At 33.4% G+C, this 19,256-nt stretch overlaps 1 protein-coding gene across 3 annotated transcripts in view; it reads left to right on the forward strand.

The window, feature by feature from the left end:
• CCDC178 (coiled-coil domain containing 178) overlaps nt 1–19,256 on the forward strand; it is a 436,068-nt gene that overhangs the window by 97,301 nt on the left and 319,511 nt on the right. For all 3 annotated transcript variants that reach the window (XM_049620227.1, XM_049620228.1, XM_049620229.1), the window contains one exon: nt 11,274–11,427. In XM_049620227.1, coding sequence (XP_049476184.1) covers nt 11,274–11,427 — 154 coding nt within the window. The remainder of the gene's footprint in view (nt 1–11,273; nt 11,428–19,256) is intronic.

A 19,256-nucleotide genomic window follows, 5' to 3' on the forward strand; every position in this document is an offset into this window, starting at 1 on the left:
CAAATGGCAGGATTTTCTTCTTTCTCATGGCTGAATAATATTCCATTGTGTGGAATGGAATACACACACACACACACACACACACACACTACATCTTTATCCATTCATCTATCAATGGATACTTGGGCTCCTTCCGTAATTTGTCTATGAATGATGTTGCAATAAACATAGGGGTGCATGTATCCCTTTGAATTAGTGCTTTTGTATTTTGGTAGTAAATACCCAGTAGTGCAATTACTGGACTGTAGAGTAGTTCTATTTTTAACTTTTTGAGGAACCTCCATACTATTGTCCATAGTGGCTATACCATTTTGCATTCCCACCAGCAGTGTAAGAGGGTTCCTTTTTCTCCACATCCTTGCCAACACCTGTTGTTTCTTGTGTTTTTTATTTTAGCCATTTTGATAGGTGTAAGGTGATATCTTATTTGTTGTTTTGATTTTCATTTCTCTGATGATGAATGATGTTGAGCATCTTTTCATGTGTCTGTTGGTCATCTTTATGTCTTCTTTGCAGAAATGTCTGTTCATGTCTTTTGTCCATTTTTAATTGGATTATTTGTTTTTTGGGTGTTGAGTTCTATCAGTTCATATATTTTGCAATTCTAACCCTTTATCATATGCCATTTGCAAATATCTTCTCCCATTCAGTTGATTGCCTTTTAGTTTTGTTGATTGTTTCCTTTACTGTGCGAAAGCTTTTTATTTTGATGTAATTCCAGTAGTTTATTTTTGTTTTTATTTACCATGCCTTGGGAGACCTATCTAGAAGAATTCTGGTATGGCCAATGTCAGAGAAATTACTGCCTATGCCATCTTCTAGGATTTTTATGGATTCAGGTCTCACACTTAGGTCTTTAAACCATTTGAGTTTCTTTTGTGTATGGTGTAAGGATGACTCAGTTTCATTCTTTTGCATGTAGCTGACCAGTTTTCCCAACACCATTTGTTAAAGAGACTTTTTGTATATTTATTCCTCCTTTGTTGAAAAGTAATGATCATATAATTGGCAGGTTGATTTCTGGGTTTTCTACTCTCTTCCATTGATTTATGTGTTTATTTTTGTACCAGTACCATACTGTTTTGATTACTACAGCTTTGTAATATAACTTGAAGTCTGGAACTGTGATACCTGTAGTGTTGCTTTTCCTTTTCAAGATTGCTTTGGCTTTTTTGGAGTCTTTGTGGCCCCATACAAGTTTTAGAATTTCTTGTTACAGTCCTGTGAAAACTGCTCTTAGTATTTTGATGGGAATTGCATTAAATGTATAGATTGTTTTGGGTGGTATAGACATTTTAACAATATTTGCTCTTCCAATCCATGAGTATGGTTTGTCCATTTCTTTGTTTCATCTTCAATTTCTTTTATCAGTGTTTTATACTTTTCAGAGTACAGGTCTTTCACCACTTTAGTTAAGTTTATTCTTAGTTATCTTATCATTGGTGCAGTTGTAAATGGGATTATTAATTTCTCTTTCTGCTGCTTCATTATTAGTATATAGAATTTCTGCCCATTGATGTTGTATGCTGTGACTTTACTGAATTCATTTATCAGAATTAGTGTTGTTTTGGTGAAATTTCAGCGTTTTCTGTATATTGTATCATGTCATCTGCAAATAGTGAGAGTTTTACTTCTTTCTTAAAATTTTGGATGTCTTTTATTTCTTTTTGTTTTCTGATTGCTCTGACCTTTTGTTGTCTGATTGCTGTACTGTGCTGAATAAAAGTGGTGAGAGTGGACATCCTTGTCTTGTTCCTGACCATAGGAGAAGAGCTCTCAGTTTTTCCCCATTGGGTATGATGTTCACTGTGCATTTTTCATATAAGGCCTAATTATGTTGAGGTATGTTCCCTCTAAATTTACTTTGTTGAGGATTTTTATCATGAATGAATGTTGTACTTTGTCAAATGCTTTTTCTTCATCTCTTGAAATTGTTTTTACCCTTTCTCTTATTGATGTATCACGTTGATTGATTTTGAATATTAAACACCTTGCATTCCAAGAATAAATCCCACTTGATGTGGTGAATTATTTTTTTTACTGTATTGTTGGATTTGCTTTGCTAGTATTTTGTTGAGAATTTTCGCATCTGTGTTTATTGGAGATACTGGCTTGTAATTCATTCTCTCTCTCTCTCTCTCTCTCTCTCTTTGTGCTGTCTAATATTGGTATCAGGGTGATGCTGGCCTCATAGAATGGATTTGGAAGTTTTTCTTCATATTCTATTTTTTGGAATAGTTCAAGAAGATTAGGTATTAACTCTTCTTTTTATGTTTGGTAGAATTCACCTCTGAAGAAGTCTGGTCCTGGACTTTGTTTGTTGGGAGGTTTTTTAAATATATTTTTTAATGTTTATTTATTTATGAGAGAGAGAGTGCACGTGTGTGAGTGGGAGAGGGGCAGAGGGAGTTTTTGGTTACTGATTCAGTTTCCTTGATGGTCATTGAGATGTTCAAATTTTTTTATTTCTTCCTGTTTTGGGTTTGGCAGGTAATATGTTTCTAGAAATGTATCCATTTCTTCTAGGATATATGTGATTTGTTGGCATATGATTTTTCATAATATTCTCTTAAAATTATTTGTATTTCTGTGGTGTTGGTTGTTACTTCTCCTCTTTAATTTATGATTTGTTTATTTGAGTCCTCTCTTCCTTTTTTCTTCGTTTTGATGAGCCTGGATGGAGATTTATCAATTTCGTTGATCATTTGAAAAGCCAACTCCTGGTTTCATTGATCTGTTCAAATGTTTTTGTTTGTTTGTTCATTTTTTTTCCTTTAGTTTCTGTATCATTTATTTTTGCTCTAGTCTTTCTTATTTCCTTCCTTCTCCTGGTTTTAAATATTGTTTGCGGCTCTTTTATAGATGCTTTATGTGTATAGTTAGATTGTCTATTTGATTTTTTCCTTGGTTCTTGAGTAGGCCTGCATTGCTGTATATTTCCTGGTTGAAACCACTTTTGCTGCATCCCAAAGATTTTGGATCCTTTTGTTTTCATTTTCATTTGTTTCCATGTAATTTATTTCTGTTTTGATTTCTCAGTCAACGCATTCATTGTTTAGTAACATGTTATTTAACCTCTGTGTATTTGTGGTCTTTCCAGATTTTTTCCTGTGGTTGGTTTCTAGTTTCCTAGTGTTGTGGTCAGAAAAGATGTATGGTATGACTTTGATCTTTTTTAATTTGTTGAGACTTGGTTTGTTGCCTAAAAGTGATCTGTTTTGGAGAGTATTTGTGTGCACTTGAAAAGAATGTGTATTCTGCTTTTGAGGATGGAATGTTCTGAATATATCTGTTAAATCCATCTATTCCAGTGTGTCATTCAAAGGTACTGTTTCCTTGTTGATTTTCTGTTTGAATGATCTGTCTGCCACCGTAAGAGGAGTGTTAAAGTCCCGTACTATTACTGTATTAATATATATTAGTTCAATTATGTTTTCTATTAACTGCTTTATGTGTTTGGGTACTTCCATGTTGGGTGCATAAATATTTACAATTGTTGTATCTTCTTGTTAGATTGTCCCCTTTATTATTATATAGTGCCCTTCTTTGTCTCTTGTTACAGTCTTGGTTTTAAAATCTATTTTGTCTAATGCAAGTATTGCTACCCCAGCTTTCTTTTGACATCCATTTGCATGATAAATATTTCTTTATCACCTCATTTTCAATCTGCATGTGTCTTTAGGTCTGAAATGAGTCTCTTGTAAACAGCATATAGATGGGTCTTGGTTTTTAATCTACTCTGTTACCCTGTGTTGTTCTTTGGAGTGTTTAGTCCATTTACATTGAAAGTAATTATTGATAGATTGTACAAATTGCCATTTTGGTACTTGTTTTATGATTTCTATTGTAGATTTTCCCTGGTCCTTCTCTTGCTTCTTTCATACCTTGTTATCTTTCTTTGATGATATTCCTTTCTCTTTATTCTTCGCATATCTATTGGATTCCTTTCTCTTTATTCTTTGTGTATCTATTACTGGTTTTTGATTTGTGGTTACCATGAGGTTTGTATATAACATCTTATGCATATTGCAGTGTATATCAAATTTATGGTTGCTTAAGTTTGAACTCATTCTTAACTCCTCTCCCATCCATGTTTTAGTTGTGTGTATAGTGTCATATTTTATATTTTTATTTTGTGAATCCCTGGACTGTTTTTTATGGAAACACTTGTTTTTACTGATTTTGTGATTACTATTTTACATACTCTTACTTATGGTCTTTCCTTTCCACTCAGAGTCCTCTTTAGTAAGGCTGGTTTAGTGGTCATGACTCCTTTAGTTTTTGTTTGTCTGAGAAACTCTTTGTCTCTACTGCTATTTGGAATGATAGCCTTTCTGGATAGAGTATTCTTGGCTGCAGATGTTTCCCTTAATATATCATGCCACTCCCTTCTGACCTGCACAGTTTATGCTGAGAAGTTCACTATTAGCTCTATGGGGTTTCACTTGTATATAACTGTCTACTTTTCTCTTGCTGACTTTAAAATTCTGTCTTTATCACTATTTTTTTTTTTTTTTTTTTTGCCTTTTTAATTACTCTGTGTCTTGGTGTGGATCTCCTTGGGTTGATATTTTAGGGGGGCATCTCTGTGCCTTCTGGATCTAGGTATCTGTTTCCTTCCCCAGACCAGAGAAGTTTTCAGCTTTTATTTCTTCAAATAAATCTTCTTCCCCCTTTTCTCTCTTTCTTCTTCTGGGATCTCCTTAATGCAAATGTTATTATATTTGATGGAGTCATTGAGTTCTCTAAGACTATTCTCAATTCGTATAATTCTTTTTTCTGTCACTTTCTCAGCTTGATTCCTTTCCATTACTCTGTCTTCTGGGTCATTAATTTGTTCCTATGCTTCCTCTAGCCTGCTATTTATTCTATCAAGTATACTTTTAATTTGTTATTGTGTTCTTCATCTTTGATTGGTTCTTTTTTATCTCTTCATTAAGGGTCTCACTGATGTTCTCCACTCTTTTCTTAAGTCCAGTGGGTATCTTTATGATCATTACTTTAAATTCTCTATTAGCCATATTACTTATATAGTTTCACTTAGGTTTCTTGCTGTGGTTTTGTCTTGTTCTTTCATTTGGGACATATTCCTCTGTCTCTACATTTTGTCTAACTCTCTATGCTTGTTTCTGTATTAGGAAAGTAAGTGATATCTCCTGCTCTTGAAGGTAATGGCCTTATAAAGAAGAAGTCCTGAAGTGCAGTTCCCAGAACCTGGCACTTCAGGGAGTGTCTCCTATGTGTGTATCCTGTGGCGGTTTTTGTATTCTGACCACTTTTTCCTTCAGTCCAGGCATTTTCACAGGGTTTCTTTGCTTGTTATGGGCACTGTTTAGTTGGGTCTAGGCAGAGCGCATTTTAACAAAATGTGTGCTGGTCTGCTTGCAAAATGAGGCCTGCCAACCTTGCTGCCAGAACCTAGGCCCTGCAAAATGCTTTGGTAAGTGACCTGGTTTCCGTGGGGTTTGCACCTGTCTTCTGGGGGAGGAGCCCCACAGTGTAGGGACATGGCAGGTATGACTAGAAAGAACAGATCCACTAAAGATAGGGGGGGGTCAGGGCTTGGTATAGACAAGTTAGGGAGGGAATGTTGTTGCTGTGCTATATCCTATAGGTGGCCATGTGTTTACGCTGCGAGGCAGGGGAGGGAAATGGCTCCTTTGTTTCTGGAGATGTTTTCCTGTAATCCCTGCCTCTGTGGTACCTGCTGTGATAGGAGTAATAATTCTCCCTCCTGTATGTACCAGACATTTTTCAAGCTGCTATTTCCATGCTGTATCTCAGGTAGTTGTCTTGCTGTTCTTTAAGGGCAGGGACTCAGATTCCTATCACCCTCCAAGCTCTCCCATAGCAGAGCCTGTTGATTTTTAAAATTTCAGACTTTAAATCCCAGCAGTTGTAAGAACTCACAAGATTCAGCCTCTTGCTTTTTTGTTTTTGTTTTTGTTGTTGTTTTTGTTTATTTATTTATTTTGAGAGAGAGAGAAAAGGGAGAGAGAGAGAGCACTGAAGGGGCAGAGAGAGAGGGAGAGAGAGAGAACCCCAAGCAGGCTCCACACTATTAGTGGAGCCTGATGCGGAGCTTGAACTCACGAAATGTGAGAACATGACCTGAGCCGAAACCAAGAGTCCGTCTCTTAGCTGACTGAGCCACCCAGGCGCCCCTGGCTCCTCTTGCTTTTAAAGCCAAATTTATGGGGATTTGTGTTCCCCTTGGGGGCTCCCCAGTGTGATAGTCTGTTTCTTGCCCTTTTCCACACCATTGGCTCCCTCGCCATCGTGGATGGCCATGGTCTGTTTTGCTCTAAATATGCATCACTTCCCTTCCTACCTTCTTGGATGTGACCTTTTCTCTACTTTTTGTTGTGGAGTTTATTCTGCCAGTTTTCAGGTCTTTTCTGGGTTTTTTACACTGATAGGAATGTTATCTAGTTGTATCCATGGGAGGAGGCAAGCTTGGTGTTCTCCTACTCTGTCATTTTCCCAGCCTTTCTCTGTGTCATTTTAAAGCTCTTCATACATATTATCAAATTGTCTATACATATGGTATAACAAATGTATATAACTGGTACCTCTGTGCATAAATGACTATTTAAAACAAAATCTCCAGGGGTGCCTGTGTGGCTCAGTCACTTGAGCATCCTACCTCAGCTTAGGTCATGATCTCATGGTTTGTGAGATCAAGCTCCATGTCAGGCTCTGTGCTGACAGCTCAGAACCTGGAGCCTGCTTCGGATTCTGTGTCTGCCTCTCTCTCCCCGCTCCCCCATGCACCCTCTGTCTATCTTTCTCTCAAAATTAAACATTAAAAAAAATGTTTTTTAAACAAAATCTCCAGCATGGGATAGTATTAAAAACAACTTATGTAGCCTTGCATTAATTATAAATAACATCCAAGTATTTCAACTTGCACTTATTTGATTTCTAATAAAATGGAATATTTTGAATTATATGTTGACTATATTTTGCATTTTAGTAATTGGAATGTTTTTTTTTTTTTATGTTTCTGATATATTTGTGTTGTATGATATTCTTCTAATTCCTCTTGTTGGCTGTAAATTCTTTATGGTTTAGTGTGACATAATACAATTTTTATTTGTTCAGAGTGGTTAATGATTTAGAAAGGAAAATTCATATTCATTATGGAGATGGAATCAATTAAATATAATCAAAATGAAAAACAAAATTTTAAACAGTTATATTGTCATAGACTCTGGGTCTGGAGTTTTGTCTTGTCCAGCAAAAGAGCAGAACACAGGATTAAAATGCGAGAGAGGCTAATGTCCCAGAGGAGACAGGAGGACTGAGTAAGGGTCCTTGCTCTGCTTTTATTAGGATCAGAAGGCTTACTAGCTTGATTGAAGTGTCTCTTGATAGAGACAATGAAACTGTGAACGATAACTCACAGGGAAGGGGGAAAAGGGGTTTTGAAGACTGGCGGTGTTAGGGGGTTGGGTCAATACAAACAATTCTGGCTCTGAGCTGAAAGTTGTTTACAGCAGACATGAGGCCCCACCTCTGTTTACCTAAACTTGTCTAGGGGTAAGGAAGACTAAGCACATTACCTGAGGGTCAACAAGGCACCTTTCTCTTGCTAATTAGTTCCCCTCTAGGCAACTTTACTGTGCTGTGGTCTCAAGTCCTGTTTTCCTGTATACCTGGTTTGGTCCTTCCTTCCTGTGTAAGCAGTTTTCTGCTCTTGTACTAAGTTGGGGGGCATTTCCACCCTGAATACCTAATCTTGTTTACCTCATCTTGGATGTTTCATCCTGAGATTTCCTATTCCTATACCTTGTCCCGTACTGGAGGCCTTTGCCCCGTTTACCTAGTCTTATTTACCTAATTTGTATGTTTTCATCCCATGGCTTTCTAACTCTTTATGCCTTGTTAACCCATCAGTGCAAATTCAGGTAATTCCTAAGCTTATTCCCCACATTATATGATCTAGATAACATCCATTTATTAAGATGTTTATATTTCTTCACATTCAATGTCTTTCAACATGTGCTTAAATATTGTCTATTTTTACTAAACAAATAACTTTTGTGGTTCATCTGGTTTGTTATATCTTTGTTTTCATTCAGTTACATTTCTGATTTTCATGTTGATTTCTTCTGAAATTCATAGGTTATTAAAAACATGTATATTAAAATTTTTCATGATGTATTTCTAATTTATAAGTATTTTTTATTATCGCTTTTCAGCAGAATTTTGTTTTAGCCAGGTAAAATAGTTTCAACCTATTGAAAATTATTGAGTCTTCATTTCTGGCTCAGTGACTTGGGTTGTTATTTACTTATTTATTTATTTATTTGGTAGATATTCCTTATGTGCTTTACTTATTGAATGTACTGTCCATTACTGTTTCATTAGGTTAAGTTTACTACTTTTTCTTTTATTGAGAAAAGTGTGGTAAAATCACCTACTATGATGGTGTATCTCCACACATTTCTATGTTTTTTAATACCATCAGTTTTTTTCTTTGTATAGCTTGAGGCTCTCTCAGGTTTCATACAAGTTCAAAGCTATTATATCTTTCTGGGAGATGATGAACCTTATTCATCATTGTGAATTGATTCCTGGAATACTTTTTGCCTTAAACTCAAGTAAGATATCAACATAGCCTGATCAGTTTTGTTTTTTGATATTTATCTAGAAGATCTTTTCATTTTTAAATTTCAATATTTTTGAGTCTTTATACTTTATGCACATCTCTTGTAAACATTATCTAGATAGATGTTCTTGTCAGTTGCAAACATTTTTAATGGTGGACCATTAAATGTATTCACAGATCACTAATACAGTTGGACTTAAAACACTGTGTATTTGCCCCATATGTTTTTTTCTTATTCTTTTTTTGCTTTCTTTCACATTAGTTTTTTTTTTTTTTTCTTTTTTTAGTTTGGTGATTACAATTTTATTCCTGTGTTTTAGTTTTTTTGTTTTTTGTGTTTTTTTTGTAGGAAATCCTATTAATTACCACATGCACACTTAGATTATCAGACTCCAAAGACATTGTTAACATTCTAGATAAGAAAAGGAGTTAGGGAAATTTTTACTGTGGTTAATCACATTGCCACTGAATTAAATATTTGTAACTGTTACTATGGGATATTTCATTTTTATAATCCATGAGAATATTTTTATTGTTTTAAACAATCAAGGTTTTTGGATTTACCCTCATAATAACTTATTTCTTTGTTCTTCTTTCCTTCATAGACTTTTTCATCATAGACTCTATCAGGAAGTACTTTACAGTTGGAGTAGATCCTTGGTTATACTCTTAAGTGAGATTCTGCTGATTCCAAATTTTCTGAGATTTTATTTGAAGGATATTTTCTATTTTCATAGATTTCTTGATTATTTATTGACTCTTAATGTATTAAATATATCATTCTATAAACTAATTTTAATTTTTGCTGTTAAAAAGCATATTGGCCTTTTGACTGAATGCTTTGAAACCATTCCATATTTTTTCCATTGCCTGTTTTTAAGATCATCTCTTGATTTTCAAAGTTTGTCAGTTTGATTTCATTAAGATACATTTGGTGTGGATCAATGTTTATTCTGTTGGGATTTGTTAGTCTTCTAGTCTTACTGAACATGTGTATTATAATTATCATTTTCTCTGGGCATTTTCAGTCATGATCTCTTCAAACAATGCTTTGGTCTCATTTTCTGTTTCTTTTAGGACTCAAACGCATGTTAGTTTTTCTTACTGTATCTTCCATGCCTCTTGATCATTTTTTCACATTTTCTACATTTTCAAACCTTCTAAAGAGTTTCTTCTATATATTATAGAAGAATATATATAATAGAAGAATATTATAGAAGAATATTATAGAAGAATATATATAATATTATAATATTATATATTATCCATATATTTCTCTTATATTCTGGTTCTAATGTGAAAGCCATAAGTATCACCTCACCAGCCTCCCAACTATGAAAAATGTAAATTGCCAAAGAGCTCTATGGTTGATTAGCAGCTTCCGACATGACTTTCAGGGACATCTTCCGTTTGATATTTTCTTCTAAAATCACCTCCTCTTGCATGTGGGGTAGATCCAGTGAGTGCCTTCTAATAAAAGAGTAAAGCAAAAGTCATGGAATATCATTTATGATTAGGTTGTAAAAACTGTGACTTTTGTCCTGCTAGGACTATTTCGTCCTCAATTGTTTATTTGCTCTGATGAATTTAGCTGCCATGTTTTGAGGTGCTCTATAGAGAAGCCTACATAGCAAGGAAACAGTCTAGGCCTCAGTCCAATGACCCTTGAGAGTCAACCTGCTAACAACCAGGAGTGTGATAACAAGGAGTCTTTTACTTATTTTGTTCTACTTGATCTATCATTTTCTGACAGAAATATTTTAAAATCTTATGCTAGTCAGTTTATTTTTATAATGCTGTCAGTGCTTTCTTTATGTATTTCTAGGATGTATTAAGTGCATATGAGTTTTTAGCTTTTCTATCTTCATAGTGGATTTGCATATATATGTATTTCTGCATATATGCATGCTTTATTTAATTTAATATTTCACTTTTTAAAATATATTTTTACTTGATACTGATATTCTGAAAGATTCCTCCTTAGAATTTCATTGGCAGATCTCATTTTATTTAGGTATTTAGAATATTTCTGTCATGTTTTAGTTTAGGTTGATTCTTCCTGGTCACCTATAACTGATTTCTGTGCTTTTATGTAAATCTGATCGTTATTTTCTTAATACATGTTGCAAACCCCTTTATTTATTTGTTGGTTTGTTTGTTTACTTTTGTGAGGTTTGGCTAGCTTTCTGCTGATGTAGAAAAGTCTTAGCTGAGATAGCTGGGGAACAGATAAAACAGTAAACTGGGTCTTTAATGATGTGTGGTCTTTTCACTTCTACATCTTCTCATCATTTTTTTCTCTCTTTTTTTTTTTTTCTAACCTTCCCATAGCTTTGCTACCCAGCTTCTGAATCAAAAGTTCTTAGGTCTATCATCTGAAATCAAATCGAAAGATGATTATTTTAAATAATTTAGAAATTGCTTTTCTCTCAGGTTTTTACATTGGAAACATAAATACACCTGGTGAATTTTTCTCACCACTTTTCTCACTTCTTGATCCTAAGTGTCACTTTTCAGAAGTTGCTTTGGGATGGGAGTCATTTTAGGAATAGGTAAATTCCATTGACTTACATTGTTAAGTCAAAAACTAGTTTACATACAATTTTAAACATGATTTTCCTTTTATTGTAGGTAAAATCATCTGTGTTTTTTCTCCTAGGAGAGAGATAGATAAACTGAATTCTCTACATAGTCACTACGATACAGCAATAGAAAATGTTAATGTTAGTATCGAGGAGAATGAAGAGGTAGTGACTGAAGTATTGAGGGAAACAAAGACATCAAGAAATGAATTATCTGCTTTATCAAAAATGGTGAGTTTTCATTTTTGAAAATAAAAATATACTGATTTTAGTTTTGAGCTATAGTTGTTGAAACTTATGGTGAGTAATTAAATAGCAGTTAGCCATTTTTTTGTTTATATTCATTTTCTTTTTTTTTGTTTTAATTTTAATATTTATTTTTGAGAGAAAGAGACACAGAGTACAAGTGGGGAGGGGGCAGAGAGAGAGAGAAAGAGGGAGACACAGAATCTGAAGCAGGCTCCAGGCTGTGAGCCGTCAGCACAGAGCCTGACACAGGGCTTAACTCATGAACTGTGAGATCATGACCTGAGCCAAGTCGGACGCTTAACCAACCGACTGAGCCACCCAGGCACCCCTATATTTGTTTTCTATTAGTACATAAAAAATTACCAGAATTTTAGCAGCTTGAAACAACACCCATTTATTATCTTAGAGTTTCTCTGGATCAAGTCTCAGCTGGTTCCTGTGCTCGAGGTCTTCTAACAGTGGAATCGAGGTTATCAGCAGCCCTATGTTTCTTTTTGGAGACCCTAGAATGAATCTGCTGTCAGGGTCTTTTCAGTTTTGGCAAGACTCTGTTTGTGCTTTTAGAACTGAGGTCATTGTTTCTTTGGTGGCTGTCAGACTGGGATTATTCTCAGCATTTATTTATTTATTTATTTATTTATTTATTTTTGTGTATTTAGTTAGTTAACATACAGTGCAGCATTGATTTCAGGTGATTTATCACTTACAGCACCCAGTGCTCATCACAAATCAGGCTGCCTGCATCCCAGGCTGGTGCTTCCCTTCATCTTTTTTTTAATGTTTATTTATTTATTTTGAAAGAGAGAGAGGCGCATGCACATGCCAGAGTGGGGGAGGGGCAGACAGGAAGAGAGAGAGAATCCCAAGCAGCTTCCGCAATTCAGCACAGAGCCCAACACAGGGCTTGATCTCACGAATTGTGGGATTATGACCTGAGCTGAAATCAAGAATTATACTCTCAACCGACTGAGCCACACAGGCATCCTGTTCCCTTCATCTTTAAATCAGGAATGGGGGATTGAGTCCTCTCAGACATAGTGTTACTCTGACTCTCCCTTATGACTCGTTTGCCTGCCTTCCTGTTCTTCTACATCTCATTCACTATAGTAAAAGAAAATAGTAGTAAAGGGAAATGATGAAATGTAAAACATATAATAGTATAGTACAAGGCAATAATATACACATTCTGTACCAGTTGGCATTCCTACTTAGTGTTAAAACTACATGTTTTTTTTTTAATTGCCTCTTTCTATTATAATATATTTCTATTATAATATTATAGTGTATTTCTTTCTATATACTCTTTAATTGTGTCTCATTAAACTTTTTAAATTAATCCATAATTAAGAGTGAGACTAGGCATGTTTTAATGGCTTTTTGGAGATCATTTGTATTTCCTTTTTTGTGTTAAAAGCTGCTTATGATTTTTTCCTCATCTGTTGAGTGATTATATTTTGACTGATTTATAAGAATTTGTTGTATATTATTGATACTACATATTTTAAAGTTATATATATTAAAAATATTTTTATCCAGTCTTTCCTTTCTTTATGGTATCTTCTGATGAACAGAAACTTCAATTTTAATGTAGTGAAAGTTATAAATATTTTCCTATGACCTTTGTGCTTTTCTGAATTTAAGATTTTTTTCTAATTTGAAATAAAAAATATTCTCGGGTATTTTATTCTAAGTGTTTTGAAATTTTGCTTTTCACCTTTATGTGATGCTTTCAGATTAAATTATGTTTAAAATCTTCAAAACTGATATTATTTATCCTGTCTCTGATTTATAAGTTTGGAAGTAATAAACTATCTAGAATTTTAGGAATACACATTTCACTTACCACATCTGAAGCATAATCAATATGAAATTCATATATGGGTACGGTATGAAACTGAGTTTCCAATTACATTTTCTTTCTTAAAGAGAAGTCAGGTTGTTGCAATATAATTTATTATATTTGTGTGTTACTATTCAGAAAGTGCCATCTCTGTCATATGAGAGGCTTCCATATTTGTGTGGATCTGTTTTTCCATTCTCTTTTTAATTTGTTTGGTACTTAACCATCTTTACCTCAATACCTCGTGTCTACATACTAAACTTCTATAATGGGTTTTGATTATTATGGTGAATCAGTCTTAGGTTTATGAGTTTTAGGCTGTTTTGACCTTTGCACCATAATATAAATTTCAGTGTTATCTTACTCATTTTCTTCAGAAGTTTTATTGGAATTATGATTGGAATCCTATTCGTTTATAGATTATATAATGGAAAAATGAAATTTTTATGATGGGGTTACCTAAACATAAACATGATCTATCTGTCCATTTATTTGGGTAGTTTTTCTAAATTGAAACTTAACCAGTTTCCTTGGAACTTTGTAGAAGGCAAACTCTGAAAATCAGCCTGAGATTAGTCTTGGGCAAATTAACCCTTATATCACCACTGAATTTTAAAATTATTTTTTAAAAATTCAGTTTTAGGGGCATCTGGGTGGCTCAGTCAGTTAAGCGTCTGACTCTGGCTCAGATTATGATCTCACGGTTTGTGAGTTCAATCCCTGCATTGGGGCTCTGTGTTGACAGCTCAGAGCCTGGAGCCTGCTTCAGATTCTGTCTCCATCTCTCTGTCATTCCCCCTACCCCATACTCTTGCTCTCTCTCAAATATAAATAAACATTAAAAAAAATAAATATTTAATGTAATTATGATTTGTTTCTAAATTCTATAGTCTGTATGTTAGGTAGTACTTAAAATTTGTGGAGGCTTAATTTTTGTCCTACTACATGAGTTATTTGCATAAGTATTTTTGGGGGGGAAAACCTTGTCTCTGATTGTGGGATACAGTTCTAAATAGGTTCATTTTGTAAACTGATAATTCTGTTATTCAAATCTTTTATATTTCTGATTTTCAAAAAAATTTTTATGTTTATTTATTATTGAGAGACAGAGACAGAGTGTGAGTGGGGAAGGGGCAGAGAGAGGAGACACAGAATCTGAAGCAGGCTCCAAGCTTTGAGTGGTCAGCACAGAGCCCAACGCGGGGCTCAAACTCACAGACTGTGAGATCATGACCTGAGACGAAGTCAGACGCTTAACTGACTGAGCTACCCAGGTGCCCCATTTCTGATTTATTTTCTGACTGAAAATATTTATTTACTGAAAGCTATATTAAAATATTTCAGTATAGTAATAGATTTCTTATTTTTCTGTTTTTCTGTCATTTTTGTTTTCTATAATTTGTAGCCAGGTGGTTAGATGACACTAAATCTAGAATGTTTAGAATTGAGTTTTGCTTTTGATATATTTTATATTTACATTTTAACCTATAAATTGTTAGAATTTTTGAAACACATACTTCACTTACTATGATGCGTAATGAACATCTTTAATTAACTTCTTCCTGAGCAGTTTGAGGAGCTTATGACATTTCTTGATTTATAGTTTATTTTCAAGCATGTTATGTCTGTCTTACTTAATAATCCCTGTATTAAGATAGTTTTATTAATTTGCACAATAAATGTTTTATTTTATTTTTTTCCCAGGTTAACATTTCACACACAGCTCTCATTTATCAGACATTCCTAATTGCATTATTTTTTCTTGTTACTAAAGTATATGTTTTACTAGCTTTTTTAGTGAGCTAGATTTGATATTTTCAAAATTTTGTTTCCCTGAAGATGTCTTTATTTTGTTCTCATTCATGCAGTGTAGGGGATGTGCGCCTGAATTAGTATGGGCACAATTTACACCACTACATAGGCAATATAGAAGAATCCAGAAATAGGCAAAAACACTGGGCCAAAGTGCCAGAAGGGATAACATGGGATCAGTGAATTGGAAGAAACTGATCCTAGACAGATGGTAAAACAAGTATGTCTTCAGTTTGCCCTTGTTTGTCTCTGGAGCTTCTCTCTAGCTACCCTTTCCCTCTAACTCTGTTCTCTAGCTCCCTGGAAAAACTCAGGAGGACAGAATATGCCAGGTGCTTTCTTTCTTCTATCTTCTCATAAATACAGTTCCTTCTGATTATAAAGTCAGCATTCAACTCACTCAGTCTCTCAGTCCTACCATTGCCTGGCTGAGTCCTCTCGTTTTATACTTCAGCTTGGGAGGGGGAAAATCCTTGGCCAAACGGTCTCTTCACTTTCTTCTATCTGCTTTGAATTCTAATTGCACTCACTCTATATTTACCTCCATACCAGTACTTACAACACTATTGAAGTCAGTGATTACCTGTCTACTTCTTTGTAGACTGTAAGGTTTTTAAGGATAGGAGACGCGTTGTGATTTCTGTTTTCTCTGTGTAACATGTACAGTGTCTCTCCAATATTAGGTACTCAAAAAATGCTATATATTAGGCATTCAAGAAAAGGCATTTCATGATTTTTGAATGAGTAAGTTAACCAGTGAATAAATGAAAGAGAGGAAAGAGGGAAGGAAAGAGGGAAAAGGAGGGAGGATCAGAGGAAGGAAGAAGGGAAGGAAGGAATGAAGGAAGAATAAATGGGGAGAAAGAAACAAACACTTCACCTTGTGAGCCTAGAAAGAACTTCTTGAGGTATGGAGTGTATAGTGTATACATTCAAATAATCCACGGAGCTTTAAAATAATGCATGTAAGCATGTAACTTTCTTACATATAATTTCTTTCCAGGGACTACTATAAGCATCAGAGAAGTATAGCACAACCAATAAAAAATTTTAAAACATTAAATAGTATTGTCAAGTAGCTATGACCTCAGTTTTCTAATCATGCTAAAATTCATCATCTTTAAGAATATCACTGTTAATAAAATATTTTCAAAATGGATAATTTATTCACTAAGCCTACAAACAATCAGTTTTTTTACTTCTTTGATCATCTTTAAAATGGCAAGTGTGGCCCTTCATAGCTAAATGTTATTCTTGATAAGATATTATGAACATATTTTATAAAGTTAGTAATATATTTCAATTATAGAAATCATTTGGGGATTATACTTTCTGGGGAAGATGAGAACATGATGAAGTTTAGATATATTAATTTTTTCCTACATTTTGCTCATTATAAAAACCTTTAAGCTAGGTTTTCAATGAGCGCATGTTAAACACTCAATTAAAAGCAATGATGTGCATCACTTCCATGCATTATTTTTTGGTATGCGATTGAAACTTCTAGTTCAAGAGAAAAGTAAAAGATTTGTGCTGCCTAATTGCACATACAACCTAACTGATTTTTTAAAATTTCAAGGCATATCATGCTTCCAATTTAGTCTCTACCTCATTATCATACACTTTTCTCTAATTTGTGTTGTCACTGTATCTATGAAAACACATTTTCCCTTCTCATTTCTATGAAAAAGGGCTTTTGTAAGCCAGAAAACATCTTGAAATTGGTTAAGTACTTTGAAAAATATTGTCAAGATTGAATTCTTTTTAGATGTAAAAGTACAGATTTTCTGTAAATTCTTTTCTCATGTTTTCTTTGAAGTCTATTTCTCCCATAATTCAGATTTTTTTTGAACACAATTTCATTATCTGCAACTCTTAGTGTTTTGTGTTATTAAAGAAACAGCCATATACATTTCATTTTATCCAGTCATTTCATTAGATAATAAAAAAATGGCTTTTACAGATTTAGAGATCCTCTGTGATTTTCTGTTTTACTGAACACAGGTACACAAATGTTTTTTATAAATTAGTTTGCAGATAAAGGTTGTAAATAAGTGAATTTCTTTTGTATATACACTTTTGTTTTCATTTTTGGATGTTGCTTTTGTTAGTAGAAATTTATTACTTATTACTACCTTATTGGTCTATATACTGTATAGTATAAATACAAATACCAGAAAACATCCAGCAAATTATGCGTTCTGTTTCATATTTTTACCTTAAAATCTTTTGAATTAAGCAATTTATTTCTTAAAAATAGATAAGCCAATAATTATTACTATCAGTTTACAAATGGGAAACCAGTCTAAAGAGGCAGAGTAAAGTTTCTCATGCACACAAAGCTGTTAAGTAGTAGGGCCAAACTCCAATGTGATTTTTTGACATTGTTTCATTATAGAATATTCAATATAATAATATGTATATCATGTGACAATATATGTAAAAGTATATATTGCTAATTTTCATAAGACTCAAATCTCTTATTATGTATATATTTTATTGTGTGGCATATTTATACAATATTTTAAATACCTATGAAATTGACTATTTCATTTTTCATTTTAAAGAAGTACTTAATGTTATGTAAGTATTGATTTCAGTATATGCTCATTATCATGTTAAAGATTTAAAAAACGTACTCAGGTTATAAAAATTATTTCCAGGAATAGATATTGCTTTGTGAGCAATCTGTGAATATTTTAAAGAGTTTCTCAGTTGACCTATTGAAATGATGTATTATATTAATATTAAACCTTTTTTAAATTCTTGAGATGACTCTGCTTGGTTATGGTTTATTGTTCCTTTAATTTACTGCTGAGTTTGATTTGCAAGTATTTTATTTAAGATTTTGCATCCATATTCATAAGTTAGTCTGTATTCCAGTGTTCTTAATTTGTGCCATATTTGATAGATTTTCTTATCAGGATTATGCTAGCTTTAAAAAATGAATTGTGAAGCTTTCTTCCTTTCTTACTATCTAAAGAATTAATATAGATTTAAATAACTTTTTCTTGTAAGTTTGATAAAGCACAATAGTGAAACTATAACTGATGTTTTTACATTTTTTAATTGTTCAAATTATTCTTTTATTTGTCATGGACAGTTGCTTTATATCATCACATGATTGGTCTTATCAGGCTATATATGTCATCTTTAGGTTAGTTTATAATTTTTAATGGCCCTAGAAATAATCCAAGTGGATGAAGATTTTGAAATTATTATCATAATATGATATAGAATGCTCTCTTGTACTTTTGTTTATCTCTTATTTCTAATTCATTGTACATGTCCATTGTACATGGACAATTCATTTCTAATATCTCTTATTTCTAATTCATCTCTTATTTCTAATTCTAATATCTCTTATTTCTGATATCTCTTATTTCTAAATCATTGTACATGTCCATTGTACATGGACTTTAAAAAATAGGGGGTGGGCCTTAGACTGAATAATTCTACACTTCCAACTTCTGAAATGTTAATGTGTGCTTTTATAGTTACGATTTATTTTCTTCTTATTTCTTTAGGCTTATTTGTCCCTTTTTACTTATTACATCCTTGTTTTGAATGCTTAATGTTTTGTTTTTAAATCTTTCTCCAAGAGCTACAGTTGCATCTTGTTACACTTTAAAGCAAACCTTCTTGAAAGGATTTTCTGTATTCACTGTCTCCGATTTCTCTCCTTGCATTCCCACTTAAGATAATTTCCAGTCAGGCTTTCACCACCACACTAAACTGAAATTGCTAGTGAGGTATCCTGTTTTCTTTCTTACAACCTTCATGAAATCTGGTAGGATTCATTATACAAACTATTATCTAAAATTATTTTAAGGCCTTTTTTGAATGGCACAAATACTTAATGTGCATACCTCAAAGTTTAGAATATACTTTAGAATATGTGAGTTTAGAATACTGTGAGTAGAAGAAAATATTGATCTATGACTTCACCATCCAGATGAGGTCACTGTTTATATTTTGTGCATAAACAGGCTTTGTGCTATTTTTAAAAACTACATTATCATATGCATATAATAATTGGTAACATGTTTCTCCTTATATAGAAACGTATTCAAATCATCTTTTATTTTACAATGTAACTTTAATGATTGAGAGTTTCTTAGACTTTTATTATTGGGTGCTTAGGATGTTTTCAATTAAA

Source organism: Panthera uncia, assembly GCF_023721935.1.
Source record: "Panthera uncia isolate 11264 chromosome D3 unlocalized genomic scaffold, Puncia_PCG_1.0 HiC_scaffold_8, whole genome shotgun sequence".
NCBI classification, from domain to species: domain Eukaryota; kingdom Metazoa; phylum Chordata; class Mammalia; order Carnivora; family Felidae; genus Panthera; species Panthera uncia.